Source organism: Chanodichthys erythropterus, chromosome 11 (assembly GCF_024489055.1).
Source record: "Chanodichthys erythropterus isolate Z2021 chromosome 11, ASM2448905v1, whole genome shotgun sequence".
Classification (NCBI taxonomy): domain Eukaryota; kingdom Metazoa; phylum Chordata; class Actinopteri; order Cypriniformes; family Xenocyprididae; genus Chanodichthys; species Chanodichthys erythropterus.
The window spans coordinates 13,329,600-13,346,252 of record NC_090231.1 but is presented as its reverse complement, the minus strand read 5'-3'; the positions used below and the strand labels follow the sequence as shown (position 1 = coordinate 13,346,252).

The window sequence follows — 16,653 nt, the reverse complement described above, 5'->3', positions numbered from 1 at the left end:
CAGGGGCCAGTAGTATGTGTTTGGACTGAATGAGTGTGATATTATTGAAACCATCTCTCTCTCTTGAATACAAATTTCTCTCCGTACAAAGCTGCTTCCTGGCCTCATTAACCTGAAGGAGCCTGCCATTGTTTGCTGGAACAATCCAAACAATCCCATCATTCTCAACAAGTTGCAGCTGCCGCCCACGTTCGGAAATTCTGGGGTTGTGGGAAATAATGACGGTGAGCGTGTTTGCCACGTGTTGACTTAGTGCAAAGCTTTTGCGTTAATCGGCTGTGCCAAAACTCCAACTTTGTCTGAATCGAGACGGAAAGGCTTTTGGATTCATAGTGGGAGGAGGAGGAGGAGAAGGAAAGGCGCAGGGAAGGAATGGCAGGAGATCAAACCGAAAAACAACAGACTTCACAGAGCTATCAACGATCACAAAGTAACGTTAACACAATGGAAACTAGACGGGGAGCGAGAGAGCAAAGAAGTGCACGAAAAAGGAAAGAATGAAAGAGGAGGAAAGCAAAAGTAGGACGAAAACTCTGTCCTCTTTGATAGAGTTTGGCACAACGTGACTTTATTTGTGAAGAGAGGTGGCAGTGCAAGATAGAAAAAAGAACTTTTCAATCCCGTTTTTAATAGAGCAGAGAATAAACAGCGCAGAGACATCAGCAGGAGGTGGAGCAGCAGTACGGGACGATGAGAGAGAGAGAGAGAGAGAGAGAAAGAACAGGGAGGCAGACAGACTGAGAGTGCAGTCAAGGGCAGGATGTCAGCGTGACGGTCACTTCTGCTGTAGGTGAGGCTCCATGGCGTTCTGAAACATTATCTCAAGGCTAATTGGTTGTGATGTGCCGTGGGGTGTGCGGGAGGTTGATGGCTCTACCCAGCTCCCCCACCATGCAGAACACCCACGGTCCCAGAAAGCAAAGACCTGCGGTGCCGCCCATGTAGCGAACTGACCTACAGAAAAAGAGGCATGTGGGGATGTGAAGCTCACAGTGGGCTCTGAGACAGCACTGGCAGTAAACCTACTGACCGTGTGTGCGTGTGTGTTTTCCCATCCTATAACAGTCGAATTGCTAATGTTGATGTGTATGTGTGTGTTCACCATTGCTATTGAAGCTCTGTAGGACCGAGTGTGTCTTCTTCTTAAACTCCTCAGAGGAGAGGATCAACCCACTCTTCATCATGTCTTTGTGTTTCTTCAACATGATGTCACTGTCAATCACAACCTGCTGGAACCACACCCACTCTGCATTCAGAGCCTCCAGCAACTCCAACACCTACAGAGATGGAAAGACAGAGCACGAGGGAAAGAAAATCTAAGAGCGCTGAGTCAAATAAAAGCACAGTTAAATATGGAATAAAGACCGGAGATGAAAGTGTATTTAGGAGACAATTTGACTGAAACACCTGAGGGAGTGTGTGTGTGCCTGTGTGTGTGCGGTGCGACACTCACAGCGGGGTCGACGGGAACCTCGTATTTCTCAAGGATGGCAAACTGCTCATGAATTGGCGGAATCTGACTTTCGATTTTACTCAGATCTGCCTGCAGAGTTTCCAGAAGTTTTAGACTCTTTTCCAACTCCGCCAGAGTCTGAGGAGGCTGAGACACCCTGAAAACACACACAGTTGAGGACTATATGTGCATGCTAAATATTTAATGTCTATTTGAAGTGAACTAAGCACAATAACACAGAAATACCCACAAACAGTATAGATGCACTTTTTCAAAGCTTATTGAGCTGCCTTCCAAAATAACATTTTGCCATATGTTGTTTTGGAGTTGCTAAGGTATTTTGAGTGGTTTTAGCACCATGCTGTGCTGTGGCAAGGCTGTTGCTAGTGTGTTCTAGGTAGTTACTATGTGACTCAAGCCAGGGTCATTATAGTTAACCTTGACTAAAATGAAAGCCATACAAACAAAATGTATGTTACACTAAAAAAACACTAACTGAAATAAAATAAAATATCAAAATAATTTAAACTTACATTATTTCAGCTAGTTGCTAAGGCAACTTTTCTCTTTTTTAATTATTTCAACTTGATGTACTAAAATAAAACAAAATTGAAATAAAAATGAATAAAAACTATATAGACAGTAAAAAAAAACAAATGACAAACTTGAACTAAAATTAAAAAGAAAATGGAAATAAAAACTAGTCGTTTTTCAAAATATTAATAAAAACTATATTAGTATCTCAATGATAGTAAAATAACACTGGCTCAAGTCAAAAGAGCCCACCTCCAAATCTCCATATTCTCTTTCTAGTAGACAGAACTATTTATTAGTGTCAGGCCGTTAGCTTAACAACATGCTAATGTCAGACTCTATTGAAATCAACAGAGAGGTTTGCCGAGTCTCTTATGCTCTTCACGTGAGGGGTGTTAATTGGTGTGGCATGCATGAGTGACCATTAACACAGTCGCTGCCCATGAAGAGCGTTCCAAATCGGTCACTTATGAGGTTTCATTTCATTTAGGATCCCAGCTGCTTATATAGACAGCAGATAGTGAGGCATCAGGGCTTGACATGAACTTTTTTGCTCACCAGCCACTGTGGCTAGTGATTTTCCAAAGATATTAGCCACTCAGCATTTTCACTGGCCACAATTTTAACATTAATACCAAAAGGAAAAAAAATGCCATATAGACCTTTTTAATATTATCTCATAATTGACAGCAGGTATATTTGGCCTGACACATGGATCCATTATACTGTTACACATGCATTTTCTTTCTCAACCGTTTACATTTACTTAAAACATACCTGACTGTGTTTACGTGAAAACTTGCCAAGACCAGCATTTTAACATTATTTTGTGTGTATTTTGTAAGAACTCAATTTAGAACTGAGAGGCGGCTTTCTGTGCATGCACTTTGGGTGTGAGCACAAAATCTCCTGGAATGAGTAAAATTATGCGTATTATGCATAATCCCATGCCGAAAATCAAGCCATGTGACACCAACAATATTCATCAGGAGCAAATGAAACAAGTGAATGAGGGGAGGTGGGTTTGTGTGTCAAATCGTTGTCAAAAAGATGAGAGAGTGAGAAAGCACAGGTGGAAGGCTACCGTGTATCTATTCTGTGGAAAATGAGTATTGGAAGCATTTCAAATACTTCAATATCGATATGTATAGAAAAATCTATATTTTTGACAACACTACATACCATTTTATTATTTCATTTGAAAAATGTATATACAATATATATAAAATTCAACCCGCAAAAGTGGCTAGTAGGAGTGACTGCGTTACACGCCACTGCTGAAATCCACCCACATTTGGTTGGTTGGCGGGTGTTAATGTCAAGCCCTGTGAGGTACGGTTTTGGAATAGAGCTAGGGTCTCACACACACCTGAGAGCATTTTCCTGCAGGAAGCTGTGAAGATCTTTGAGTTTGGTACTGGCCATAAGGCTGAGCAGCTGCGTGAACTTGCTCTGCCACTCGTTACAATGTTGCAACAGAGAGAATTTGAGTGGAGAACAATCCAGCAAAACAAACTGCAAACTTAACACTGTCTCCTCCTTCTGGACATTGTTTGCCACCTCTGTGTATCTGTACAAAGAGAGAGAGAGAGAGAGAGAGAGCGTAAATGAAGTAGATTATTCTCTTGAAACTAACCTTCATAATAGCACAATGAGAATATTTTTATTTAAAAAATTCTATTGTGCAAATTTTAACAAGAGACATTCTCCTTTCTAAACAAAGATTACCAAACATTTAATGTTTTGTTTTAGGTTTTTAAAGAATTTTCTATTACCACAATGCAGTTGTGTTGATTGCAAAAAAAGAAAGAAAATTATGATGTTAAGACTAACATCAACAAAGTTCTCAAAATTCCCAAAAAACAAAACTGCCTTGTTAAAAGAAAACTTTTGCAAATAATAATGTATTCTCCCATGATAAATCAGTAAGCAGAGAAGTTCAAGGATAGACGCTTGGTTACTTGTCTCTTGATTCTTATTTCCTACAAATGCTATAATTGCATCTGAAGTACATGTTCTCTACACTATGTTTTCTCATTACTACTGCTAATGGTACATTTTAACAGACAATGATTTTAATCATTAATAATGGCCACTAAATTACTTTTTGTTTAAATGGATCTGTAAGATTATAGAATTTGACTATTTTTTTATTTTTTTTGCTCAGTCATAATAGCTGCTCTATTAATAGCAACTTAATTTGTCGTTTCAGTAGCACAATGTGCCTAATTTCTTTTTTTCAAGAAAATAACTGAAGTGTGCAACATCAATTCTCTCTGTGAGTGTAAAGAAATAAAGGAAGACGTTACATTAACATTAGACATTTAAAAAAAAAAAGTGTCTATGCATGCATTACTTGATGTGGAAAAACTTAGTTAAGACATACACTAAGACATTAGTTGGGACAGCAGGCAACACACAAGTGTCCTTCTAGCTCAGTACAGACAGCACAACACAAACACCCACAAGGTCATTAATGCACAATCACACACACAATGTCTGTGTCCACACACACACACAGCCTCAAGCATCCACTGTTGACATGATAACGATTTGGTTAGAGCAGATCAAATCTATAGGGAAGAGATGTGGACAGGACTGGCATCTCTGTGCTACATACAGACATGTCAACAATGGCGGCTCGTCAGGGGAGGCAAGGGAGGGACAACCAACCCAAAATTTTGAAGTGAAAATGGGAGGACGATTTAATATTAAAAAAATTCCCAGTTTTTATATATATAATATATATATACATATATATATATATATATATATATATATATATATAAAAACTGGGAATTTTTTTACATATATAAAAAAAATCCTCAGGAGGGGATCCCCAGTCCATGACAATTTAGTGTGCTATTATAAAACCCACCAGCCGGCAATGCATGTCAATAGTTTGAAAGGTCAACACAATGTTCTCATTCTGATGTGCTATCATGACTTGTGTATTTTAAATGAAAATAAATGCGTGTATGATGGTGAGAGAAACATTGTGAATCCTTTAGTGGATTTGTTCACTAAAGAAACTTTTATTATACTGGTACCACAAGAAATAATTCATAATTTCAAAAATGTTACTGTGGAAGATTTTTTAGTAATCAGAATATAAATGATTCAAGTATAAAATAGCCATTTGTACTCTACTATTATAATATCTGACATTAGATATAGCCAACTTGGTCCGTTTCTGGGCCCTGGCATGGTTCCAGCTGGACCGCAAAATAAAATGACAACGGTAACACAACGGGACCACTCAGGGTCGTTTATAGTAATGATTTTGCTGCTATATCCTCTAATATTTTTATCTAGAGCCAAATGTGCCAACATTTAGCATTATTAATCAGCATGTTAAGAACATTTCATAATAAACAATGTTATAATGGGAACAATTATTTATGGCAAAGAAAGAAAACTAAAACCCTAGTTAACTTTGTTTTCTGCTCATGATGGGGGCGTTTTAATTATTATGTACATTGTTTTTTGTTTTGTTTTGTTTTTTGTATACTTATTTTAAGCAAAATATAAAAATGGTCCAGACTTCAAAAGGAAAACCCTGAACCAAAGTAACTTTTATCAGTCACATGGCCTTCTGCCATACATACACCATACTTTGGCTCTGAGGGCCAAATATACTTATCTTTGATGACAATTTTGAGTGTTCAGGATTTTTTTCTTTCTTTTATAACGTACTACTGCTACCCAGATGGAAATTACTATATGAAATAACTATTCCAAAAAAGTCCCGACCTCCACTAGGAAGGAAATCTAGAGACCAGGGGCCGTATTCACAAAACATTTTATCTTACCACTAAGAGTTCTCCTAAATAGCAGTAAAAGTTCTTAGCTAAGAGTTTTCTCTTAAAACCTATTAACAAAGCTGCTGAGACCAACTTTTACTAAGGAATAGACTGAAGTCTTAAGCTAAGATTAAGGGCGGGGCTGACCTCGTTGCTATGGAGTAAACACACAGTGATTGGCTGAAGGGGAGGAGTCAGCGATTTAATCATAGAAACATTGTAGAATGAGGTGTCATGTTTCCATATTAAAATAAAGGTTTAAAAATACAAATATTGCCCTATTCAAAATAAAATGTTGCCATATTGTTGCCATAAAGTTTTTAAAATATAGGCTAAGTGTCACTAATTAAACTAGTATATATATAATGAATATAATGAAAGTGCTGCAGTTCAAGGTTCCTTATATGACTTTAGGGGACGTTCCATTTTGGTTATTTTATGGTCAAAAAAAGAACGTTACAAAGAGAATATTTGGGACATTAACAGAACGTTCCCACACGGTCCTCTGTTGATCGTTTAATAACGTTCCATTTTGGTTATTTTATGGTCATGCATGAATGTTACAAAGAGGACATTTGGGAAGTTAACAGAATGTCCTATAGTGATAGTCCCCTAAACATTCCTAGAACGTCCTGAATGTTCCCTGAAGGTCCACCAAATAACGTTCCCCAAACCTTAAAAGAACTCCACATCGTGACTGTCTCTGAATGTTCTGGGAACGTTACTAGGTGACAGGTTACCCCGCTAGAAATTTTACGTTCCCAGAACATTCTCAGAACGTCCCCACTGGTGTTGAGTAACGTTCCCATTATGTTCAGAGACGGTCACGATGTGGAGTTGTTTTAAGGTTTGGGGGACGTTATTTGGTGGACCTTCAGGGAACATTCAAGACATTCTCTGAACGTTTAGGGAACCACACTTTATTTAGAAATGTTCTCAGAACGTCCCTGCTGCCCTTTTCAAAAACATGAATTGAAAATTAGAGCTAAATTGACTAATAAAAGTTTTTGTTTCTTTGTTTCTTTCATACACATCTTCTTAATGAGGTGTAGATGTTTTATCAAAATTTATAAATGTCACCGTTATGGAGGTAAGCGCTTGTTTTAGCTGGGCTCCTGACCCTTGACAATTTGACTTTAGTTTTTCTCCAATTGTTGTAACTGTGTTTTTCTAAAGCATTTGGTACAATAAAAAATTGTGAAAAAATTAAAGTCTGTTCAAATTGGTTTTGGATGCTTGATTATTGATGATGATATAAACTCATACAGTGGTCTTATTCACAAATCTTTGAAAATTGTGTTATCATTCATCTAGACATAATGCAGGATTATGAAAGTTTTTATCCTTATGCAGAAATTATTCAGACAGTATCACGTAGATTCACACAGACATCAAGATTCTGCATATGATCCTCAACAATGGTGACAAAATTTTCAGATAAACACTGAACATCACAAAACAAGCTACAAAAAAGATATTTTAGTGACACCATCGCTGAGGATCATACGCTGATTCATGATGTCTGTGTGAGAAACACTGCTCAAAACTCTGCATAATGTATTAAAAAACTAATAAAAAAGGGGGTAAAAACACCTTTAATTAATGCAAAAACGCAATTTAATACACTCAGTTTACATTTTGGTGATGATCAATGAATCAGGACACTCCATGATGATTGTATCACCAGCACAAAACAACCAAATTCATCTGATGAACTAATGTGTTTTGATAACACAGTTAAAGCAGCCAGAGAAAATCAAATGTTAAAAATGGCAAGAATCAAGAGCACATCTAAAGCAAACGCTCTCCTCTATAACGGTGACTTCAAATTTATTATTTTCTATAAAACACAAACGCAGAAGGCGATGTTCTCGTGACCTTGTTCAACTTTGCCTAAAAGTTCTCTAAAAGTGACAAAAATTCTAAAACTTTACAGAACATTTGGGACATAAAACGTCCTCTTTTGGTAATGAAAGTGCTGCAGTTTAAGGTTCCTTATATGATTTTAGGGGGACGTTCCAATTTGGTTAATTTTATGCTCACACAAGAACGTTACAATGAGGATATTTAGGACATTAACTGAACGTTGCTACATGTTTTTTTTGTTGGTCATTTAATAACGTTCCCGATATGAGTTTAGGGGAACGTTTTATTTTGGTTATTTTATGGTCATGCAAGAACGTTACAAAGAGGACATTTGGGAAGTTAACAGAACGTCCTATAGTGATAGTCCCCTAAACACGTCCTGAATGTTCCTTAAAGGTCCACCAAATAACGTTCCCCAAACCTTAAAAGAACTCCACATCGTTCTTGCATGACCATAAAATAACCAAAATAGAACGTCCCCCTGAAGTCATATCGGGAACGTAATTAAATGATCAACAGAGGACCATGTGGGAACATTCTGTTAATGTCCCAAATCTCCTATTTGTACACTGTAAAATGTAATTTTTTTGTAATTAGTGTAGTTTACTTATAAAGCTTAATTAAACTGTTGGGTTTACATAAAAAAAACTTACGGAAACCGATTGCCTTAAATTTAGCAAGTAAGTTAACTCATCATTTTGAATTGATAAAACTAGCTTCCACACAGTACAGAGTACTTAGAAATCTTGAGGATTGGTAATTCAATTTTACAAATTGAGTACTTAGTTCAGTCATGTTAAAAATCTTGTTCACATTATGTAGAAACTGCCTTAAATTTCTCAAGCATTTTTTACTCTGTTGCAACAATGGACCATATATTTATTTGTATTTATTAAACTGGATATACTGTTGAAAATAATAAAGTTTGATGTCACCATCATGGTGGAAAGTGTTTGCTTTAGTTGGGCTCTTGACCTTGACTTTTAATATTAGTGTTTCTCTGGCTGTCGTAACTCAGTGTTTGTAAGACACAGCTGTTATGGTGAAAAAAGCCAAGAGAAATACTGGGATTGATCTGTACCACTGATTCTTGATGTCTCCGTGTGTCTATATAGTCCAAAATGTTTTTTGACTAACATATTAAAAATATGATTTCAACAGTGCGCCGTCTCTTGCTATAGTTTCATTGGTTATTAAAAACAAATAAGTGACAAACCACACTTTTCACACTTTTGATTAAGAATAAACCTCAGGATTAAATCTGTGGGTATTCAACGATATCATCAGGAAAGATGCAACAGATCAATCCCAGTATTTCTCTTGGCTTTTTTCACCATAACAGCTGTGTCTTACAAACACTGAGTTACGACAGCCAGAGAAACACAAATGTTAAAAGTCAAGGTCAAGAGCCCAACTAAAGCAAACACTTTCCACCATGATGGTGACATCAAACTTTATTATTTTCAACAGTATCTCCAGTTTAATAAATACAAATAAATATATGGTCCATTGTTGCAACAGAGTAAAAAATGCTTGAGAAATTTAAGGCAGTTTCTACATAATGTGAACAAGATTTTTTAACATGACTGAACTAAGTACTCAATTTGTAAAATTGAATTACCAATCCTCAAGATTTCTAAGTACTCTGTACTGTGTGGTAGCTAAACCCAACAGTTTAATGAAGCTTTCTAAGTAAACTCAACTAATTACATTTTACAGTGTAACGTTCTTTTTGACCATAGAATAACCAAAAGAGAACACCCCCTAAAGTTATATAAGGAACCTTGAACTGCAGCACTTTCATTACCAAAAGAAGACGTTTAAGGAACGTCCCGAATGTTCTGTAAAGGTTCAGAATTTTCATCACCTTTTGAGAACTTTTAGGGAACGTTGCGCAAGGTCCTGAGAATGTTGCCTTCTATGTGGGAGGTTGTCCTGCTAAAAATGTTACGTTCCCAGAACATTCTCAGAACGTCCACTGGTATTAAGAACATTGTCTAGTATGTTCAGTTCAGTAATGTTCAGTTTAATGTCCTAAATATCCTCATTGTAACGTTCTTATGTGACCATAAAATAAACCAAATTGGAACGTCCCCTAAAATCATATAATGAACCTTGAACTGCAGCTCTTTCATAACCAAAAGAGGACGTTTTATGTCCCAAATGTTCTGTAAAATTTGGTTTGTAATAAGTGAAGATGCAGAGATCTAGACAGATCTGGGGCCGTATTCACAAAACATCTTAAGGCTAAAGTAGCTCCTAAATTGCCGATTTAGGAGAAACTCTTAAAAATAATGGGCGTGTCAGTCCTAATTTTAGGACTCCTACATTTTTGCTCTAAGAGTATTTCACAAAGCATTTTAGCGCTAAAACTAGCTCCTAAATCTGTGAAACGTTAGGAGTAGTCAAGAGGACTCCTAAGTCACTAAGACCAAATCACAATCAGTCCTAATCCACACAAAGACACTGAAAACCATTGAGGGAATAGAGGATAGAGCCTTAGGTGCTGAACATTTTCTTCATAAATGCAATAAAATGCAATGCAATAAAAAAAATGTAATTTATAGATTTGAATCAGTGCCAAAAATTAATCTTTAACAAATAAATAAATATTGTCTGATTACCTGTGGCAGTGTTTTACATGGGTTCACACTATCAAAAAATTTAATACACTAAAAAAAAAAAAAAAAAAAAAAATATATATATATATATATATATATATATATATATAATATATATATAATCTCATCTGTGTATTTATTCCTCTTCTCGTGCTGATTAGAAAGACCGTTTGAATGTGTTTCTCCCAAACTTTGTTTATAAAACATAATTTGTCGGTTGAATTCTGCATTCTCTTGAGATGCAGACATCCAAGAGGTGGACAATTAACTGGATAGTTTAATTAGTGACACTTAGCCTACATTTTAAAACCTTTATGGCAAAAATATGTCAACATTTTATTTTGACTGTGGGAACATTTTTATTAAAAAAAAACATTTATTTGAATAGGGCAACATTTGTATTTTTAAACCTTTATTTTAATATGGAAACATGACACCTCATTCTACAATATTTCTATGATTAAATCACTGACTCCTCCCCATCAGCCAATCACTGTGTGTATAGTCCATAGCAACGAGGTCAGCCCCGCCCTTACTCTTAGCTTAAGACTTCAGTCTATTCCTTAGTAAAAGTTTGTCTCAGCAGCTTTGTGAATAGGTTTTAAGAGAAAACTCTTAGCTAAGAACTTTTAGGAGAACTCTTAGTGGTAAGATAAAATGTTTTGTGAATACGGCCCCTGTTATTGTTTAATGTTGTTTCTGTTATCTGAGTTTTATGTGTCACCATTGTGCTGAAGGGTAGCTCCTGTGCTTCAGTCAGTGATGATCCAGAAACACTGATGTTCTGCTGCATGTTGCTTTATTTAAAGACAGTAACCGTGTAGTTACTGATGCAGTGATACAGCAGTTACATTAGCTCATGTGTGTGTTTTTGTCAGCTAATGATTTAATGCAAGAGATTTGCAATTTAAAGAAAAGGTTTCAAAATATTAATTATGAAAATACCTTTATAGAGCTTTAAGTGAAAATAGTTTTTGTTTGAACAGCCACTTTTATTAGTCAAGTTTTTGACAAGGGCAGCGGGGACGTTCTGAGAACATTTCCAAATAAAGTATGGTTCCCTAAACGTTCAGAGAATGCCTTGAATGTTCCCTGAAGGTTCACCAAATAATGTCCCCCAAAACTTAAAAGAACTCCACATCGTGACCGTCTGTGAACATAATGGGAACTTTACTCAACACCAGTGGGGACGTTCTGAGAATGTTCTGGGAACGTAAAATTTCTAGCGGGGTAGTGACTTAGGAGTCCTCTTGACTACTCCTAACGTTTCACAGATTTAGGAGCTAGTTTTAGTGCTAAAATGCTTTGTGAAATACTCTTAGAGCAAAAATTTAGGAGTCCTAAAATTAGGACTGACACACCCATTATTTTTAAGAGTTTCTCCTAAATTGGCAAGTTAGGAGCTACTTTTAGCCTTAAGATGTTTTGTGAATACGGCCCCAGATCTCTTGGAACTTTAATTGAACACCCCTGATTTAGACACTGCTTTACAACATTGCACACTCATTTTGCTACTAAAAGAGAATGAATGAAAGCTAGAGACCTGGCGATGTCAGCGTCAAATGAGGATACTGTAGGGTTGAGCCGCTGGTAGCGCTGTATAAAGCCGTCTTTTTCGATTTCCCAGATCTCTCTGTGTTTGTCCCAGGTCTTCAGGTAGGTCTGCAGGAAAGATGCATTAGTCACCATACCTGCAGCTATGGCTCCCTTGATCTTACAGATCTCTTCATCTTGCTCTAAAATCGAAAAAGAAAGGGAGGAAGTGAGAACATCACAAAAAGCATTGGTGATGCCAAACAACTACTGACGATCTCAAGCAATACACTTATAATGATATGAATGGATTTTTCACCTAAAAATGAAAATTAATTTATTCATCATTTAGTCACCATTGAGGCATTCCAAAAATTTATTAATTTATGTTTTTTTTTCAGTGGAACACAAAAGGAGGATTTTGAAGAGCTGTACCAAAAGAGTTGACCCATACATTTCTTCATAATTTCTTCTTTTGTGTTCCAGAGAAGAAAGTCATATGGGTTTGGATCGACATGAGCATAAGTAAAGAGGAATATAAAAAGGGCATAAATGAAAAATGGAGCGATGTAGTGAATGAGATGGTGAGGGAGTGTACCGATGATGCTGTGGATGGGGTTTCTCTGCGAGTGCTCGCGGGTCAGTATGTCTGGCAGACGTTTGAACACTGAGATGGTCTTGATGAGCTGAGAGCTAATGCTGTTCACTATGTGGGCCAGTTTCTGAAAAGTAGGTGAGAAATCCACCTGGACAAACACACACAGAGAGGAAAAAAAACTTCCTTAAAGGAATGTTTAGAGCAAACAAGATTTTGAAGAGAATCATTATATTCAACCTGCAAGTAAAATAAAATGTTAATTCAAGTAGAATATGATTGTAAATTTGTTGCAATATTTGCATATTTTATGAACTTACATCAGCTGTGTACATAATTTTTCTACAAAAAATTTCAAATAAATGCTGCTCTTGTAAACTTTCTATTCATCGAAGAATCCTGAAAATAATGCATCATGGTTTCGATTAAAAAGATTTAGCACTGTTTTCAACATTTGTTTGAAATAAGAAATGTTTTTTGAGCGCTAAATCAGCACATTAGAATGATTTCTGAAAGATCATGTGACAAAGAAAACTGTAAAAAAAAAAAACATTTTTTTAATCGTAGTTAACATGTTAACACATGCAGATTTTTAAGGAAAATACATTAATACAAAGAAACGTAAATTTTAAGAGAACACTGCTATGGAAAATCTAAAAAATCCTCTATGTTTGTAGTAAACTTTTCAAATGGGATGGCCACAAACACAGTGTTTTATGCCAAACGGAGGAGAAAAAAAACAGAAAGAATCTGCCATTCTGTCAGCTCCACCTGAAGCAAAACATACAGGCAAAAAAGCTGTTGCCATAGTGTTCCATTTTTACCACAAAACTGTTTAAAGAGTAAACAAAGTACGATACAACTTTCACTGATGAACCAACCCTCACAACAACTGTTCCGTTAAAAAGCCTCTGCCAATCAGACTGTCCGTGGGCGGGGATACAAAAATGCGAAAGTGTAATCTGCAGTTTTGACGAAAGCATTGGAGCTGACAAAAGTTTTTTGCTGACAAATAAATATTCATTTACATATACTACTGACATTGTAACAGTACAAAGTGGGTTGAAAATCTACATCATTTTTGTAATATTAAACTATTCACACTAGTAATCCCCAAAACCTTTTTTCTTTTCTTAAGTTGTGTTTCATCAAAGAAGTATATACTTGATATTGCTCTGACTAGTGTTAGTGTAGAAAAGTTTTCAAATATCTTGAGTCTCAGAATCTATTTTTATTTTATTGCTGAAATATGACAGAATCTTGATCTTCTTCAACATCCTGTGTTTTTCTGTGACCGTTTCTAATCATCTCCTCTTTGAGAACTGGAAATGGTGTGTAGCAGCAATTATTTTACCAGCATGAATTGGGTTGTCGATCAGCCTGACGAACATCTGTTTCGCTCTTGGTGTGAACAGACCATTCATCAATGATTTGTTTTGCTTATTCATTTTGCGTTTGGTGTGAGAGGGCCTTTAATGGTGTGTCCTGAGCTAGCATTAATGCATTTCCCTTCCCTCTGGCACTGAGCGCGTTGCCTAAGGCAGTCTGTCTCCACAGACCAAAGCAACCAATGTCCCTAAAATATACTCAATTAAGTCAAACTAATGTTTCTGCTTTTCCTTTCTCACTGTGTTTAGCTGACTAAGCATCATGGGACATTACCCATAGGCCTCAGTCCAAATATACCCCTGTAGAGCTGAGCAGTAGAGTGGAGTGCTGAATAACGCAGCAGTGCAGCCACAGCTGTGATTTATAGAGGTTGCGGTGTTCTGAATGCCCTCTGCTTGATGTATGATAGTGTCTTCATGCTGTATGTAAAACACATGGCCAGCAGCTCTCTGTGACCAACACAATGATTCGCACTGACACAGAGCTTTTATGTATACTTTTTGCCCTGAAATCACAGAGGGGACAGTATGTTTGCGAAAACATTGTCTAAATGTGAGGTAAGGGTCACCTCGTCACGTAAGTTGTTTTCAATGACTACAGCATTACTAGATTTGACAAAGAGAAAGTGTCTGTTTGTGTGCACCTGAGCCGGAGATCGAGGAGTTTGTTGTTTCAGTACCACCTCTACTCTGAATAAGGGGTTTGGGGAAGTCTTGCCATCTCCATTGATGGCTTTAGAGAGCTCCTGCAGAGAGCGCTTTATATTCACACGAAACGCCTCCTCAACCATTCGGTCCAGCTTCTCCATGTATGACACCCAGTGCTGTTGCACCTGAAAACACAAACACCAATATGAAAGTGAATGGGAAGTCCTCATAATGATGTTTGTTTTTTAACCAAAGTATATGCAAGTACGCAGAAATAAATATTACTGTGCCTATGTACATACTTAAAGCGTTAGTTCACCCAAAAATTCTGTCATTTATTACTCACCTTCATGTCATTCTACACCCGTAACACCTTCGTTCATCTTCGGAACACTTTTGATGAAATCCGATGGCTCAGTGAGGCCTCTATTGCCAGAGGTTGGTAGTAACGAAGTACATTTACTTCGTTACATTTACTTGAGTAGTTTTTTGGAAAAAATGTACTTTTAGAGTAGATTTAAATGTGGGTACTTTAAAAAATCTGTACATTTACTTCGCTACATTGGGCGTCGTTCCTCTCGTTACTTTATTTTAATGCAATACTATACGTGTTAAGAAATGCGTAATTTATTCCAAGCACACAAGTCTCTTTTTTCATTCACAAATGAATCGCTCTTTTGAGTCGATTCTGTTCAAAGACTTGAACAAGTTGACAAAACTGTCTAAACTGGTTCACAACTCAGTTTGAATGATTTGCTCAGTTCATCACGCGCTGAATCGTCTGAAGCGGTTTCTCACTCTGGAGTGTTCGATGAAGTGGCAGTGAATCTACAGTCAAAAAAGCTAATCTGCAAATGCATCCAATTGTTTGCCAGCGACGAAGATCTTTATTAGTTGAACTGCGTATGCTGTCTGTGAACAATTCCACAGGTATCGATTTCATTTGATTTCAATTCATACAGGCAATAGCATTTTACAATCAAACAGATCATTACTCCACAATAACAAAGTATGTAGCATTTCTTTACCGTTTTTAAGGACATATATCTTAATTTATACATTAAATAAGCTACCATTGTTCAGAGATTATGAAATGAACACCCGCGGTTGCGCAGTGGCGGCACCGGCGACCTGTTCGTCTTGAAAATGAACGCCTGTGCGTAGACGCAAATTAACCAGTTTACATGCACCTGCAGAAATATACATTTGATTACATTTTGGAGAACAGACAGAAGATCCGTCAATGTGCATTTGATCATTGTTTGTGTTCAGAGGTTATGAGCAAGAGGACATGTAAAGAGTTTTCTCTCTTCTTTCAAATGTAGCTGTATACATTATTATTATACAAAGTAAAGGACATGCAATGATATTCGGGTTACAGATGCCAGAAATAATGCCTGTCTATATAATAATGCGTGTTTGTTGCAAAGATATCTAATTATGATAATTTCAATATCTATCTAAATAATAACATGCTATTGTATTGAGGTGTGTATATATATATATATATATATATATATATATATATATATATATATATATATATATATATATATATATAGTTACAAGGTAACTAGTAATGAGCTACTTGAGTAGATTTTCATTGGATAATTTTTTTTACTCTTACTCAAGTAACTATTAAGATTATTACTTTCACTTTTACTTTGAGTAAATATTTCTATAAGTACTTGTACTTTTACTTGAGTACAGTTTTTGGATACTCTACCCACCTGTCTATTGCCAGCAAGATAATTAACACTTTCAGATTCCCAGAAAGGTACTAAAAACATATTTAAAACCCTAATATTATAAAGTGACAAGAATAATTTTTGGGCGTCAAAAAAAAACAAAATAACTTTTCAACAAGATCTAGTGATGGACGATTTCAAAACACTGCTTCATGAAACTACGAAGCTTTACAAATCTTTTGTTTCGAATCAGTGGTTCAGAGCGCCAAATTCACGTGATTTCAGTAAACGAGGCTTCGTTACATCATAAGTGTTTCGAAATTTCAATAGTTCACGTGACTTTGGCAGTTTAATACATGCTCCGAACCACTGATTCGAAACAAAGCTTCGAAGCTTCATGAAGCAGTGTTTTGAAATCGCCCATCACTAGATATTGTTGAAAAGTTTTTTTTTTTTTTTTGGCGTACAAAAAATATTCTCATCACTTTATAATATTAAGGTTGAACCAGTCACATGAACTGTTT

At 36.3% G+C, this 16,653-nt stretch overlaps 1 protein-coding gene across 1 annotated transcript in view; it reads right to left on the bottom strand.

Annotated features, from left to right (window-relative positions):
- The window catches only part of dnah2 (dynein, axonemal, heavy chain 2), a 189,757-nt gene that overhangs the window by 117,120 nt on the left and 55,984 nt on the right, over positions 1–16,653 (bottom strand). Inside the window, exons 18-23 of the mRNA XM_067400458.1 lie at positions 14,438–14,626; positions 12,409–12,556; positions 11,821–12,013; positions 3,357–3,557; positions 1,454–1,610; positions 1,103–1,277 (exon numbers count right to left, since the gene is read on the bottom strand). Of these exons, the coding sequence (XP_067256559.1) occupies positions 1,103–1,277; positions 1,454–1,610; positions 3,357–3,557; positions 11,821–12,013; positions 12,409–12,556; positions 14,438–14,626 (1,063 nt within the window). The remainder of the gene's footprint in view (positions 1–1,102; positions 1,278–1,453; positions 1,611–3,356; positions 3,558–11,820; positions 12,014–12,408; positions 12,557–14,437; positions 14,627–16,653) is intronic.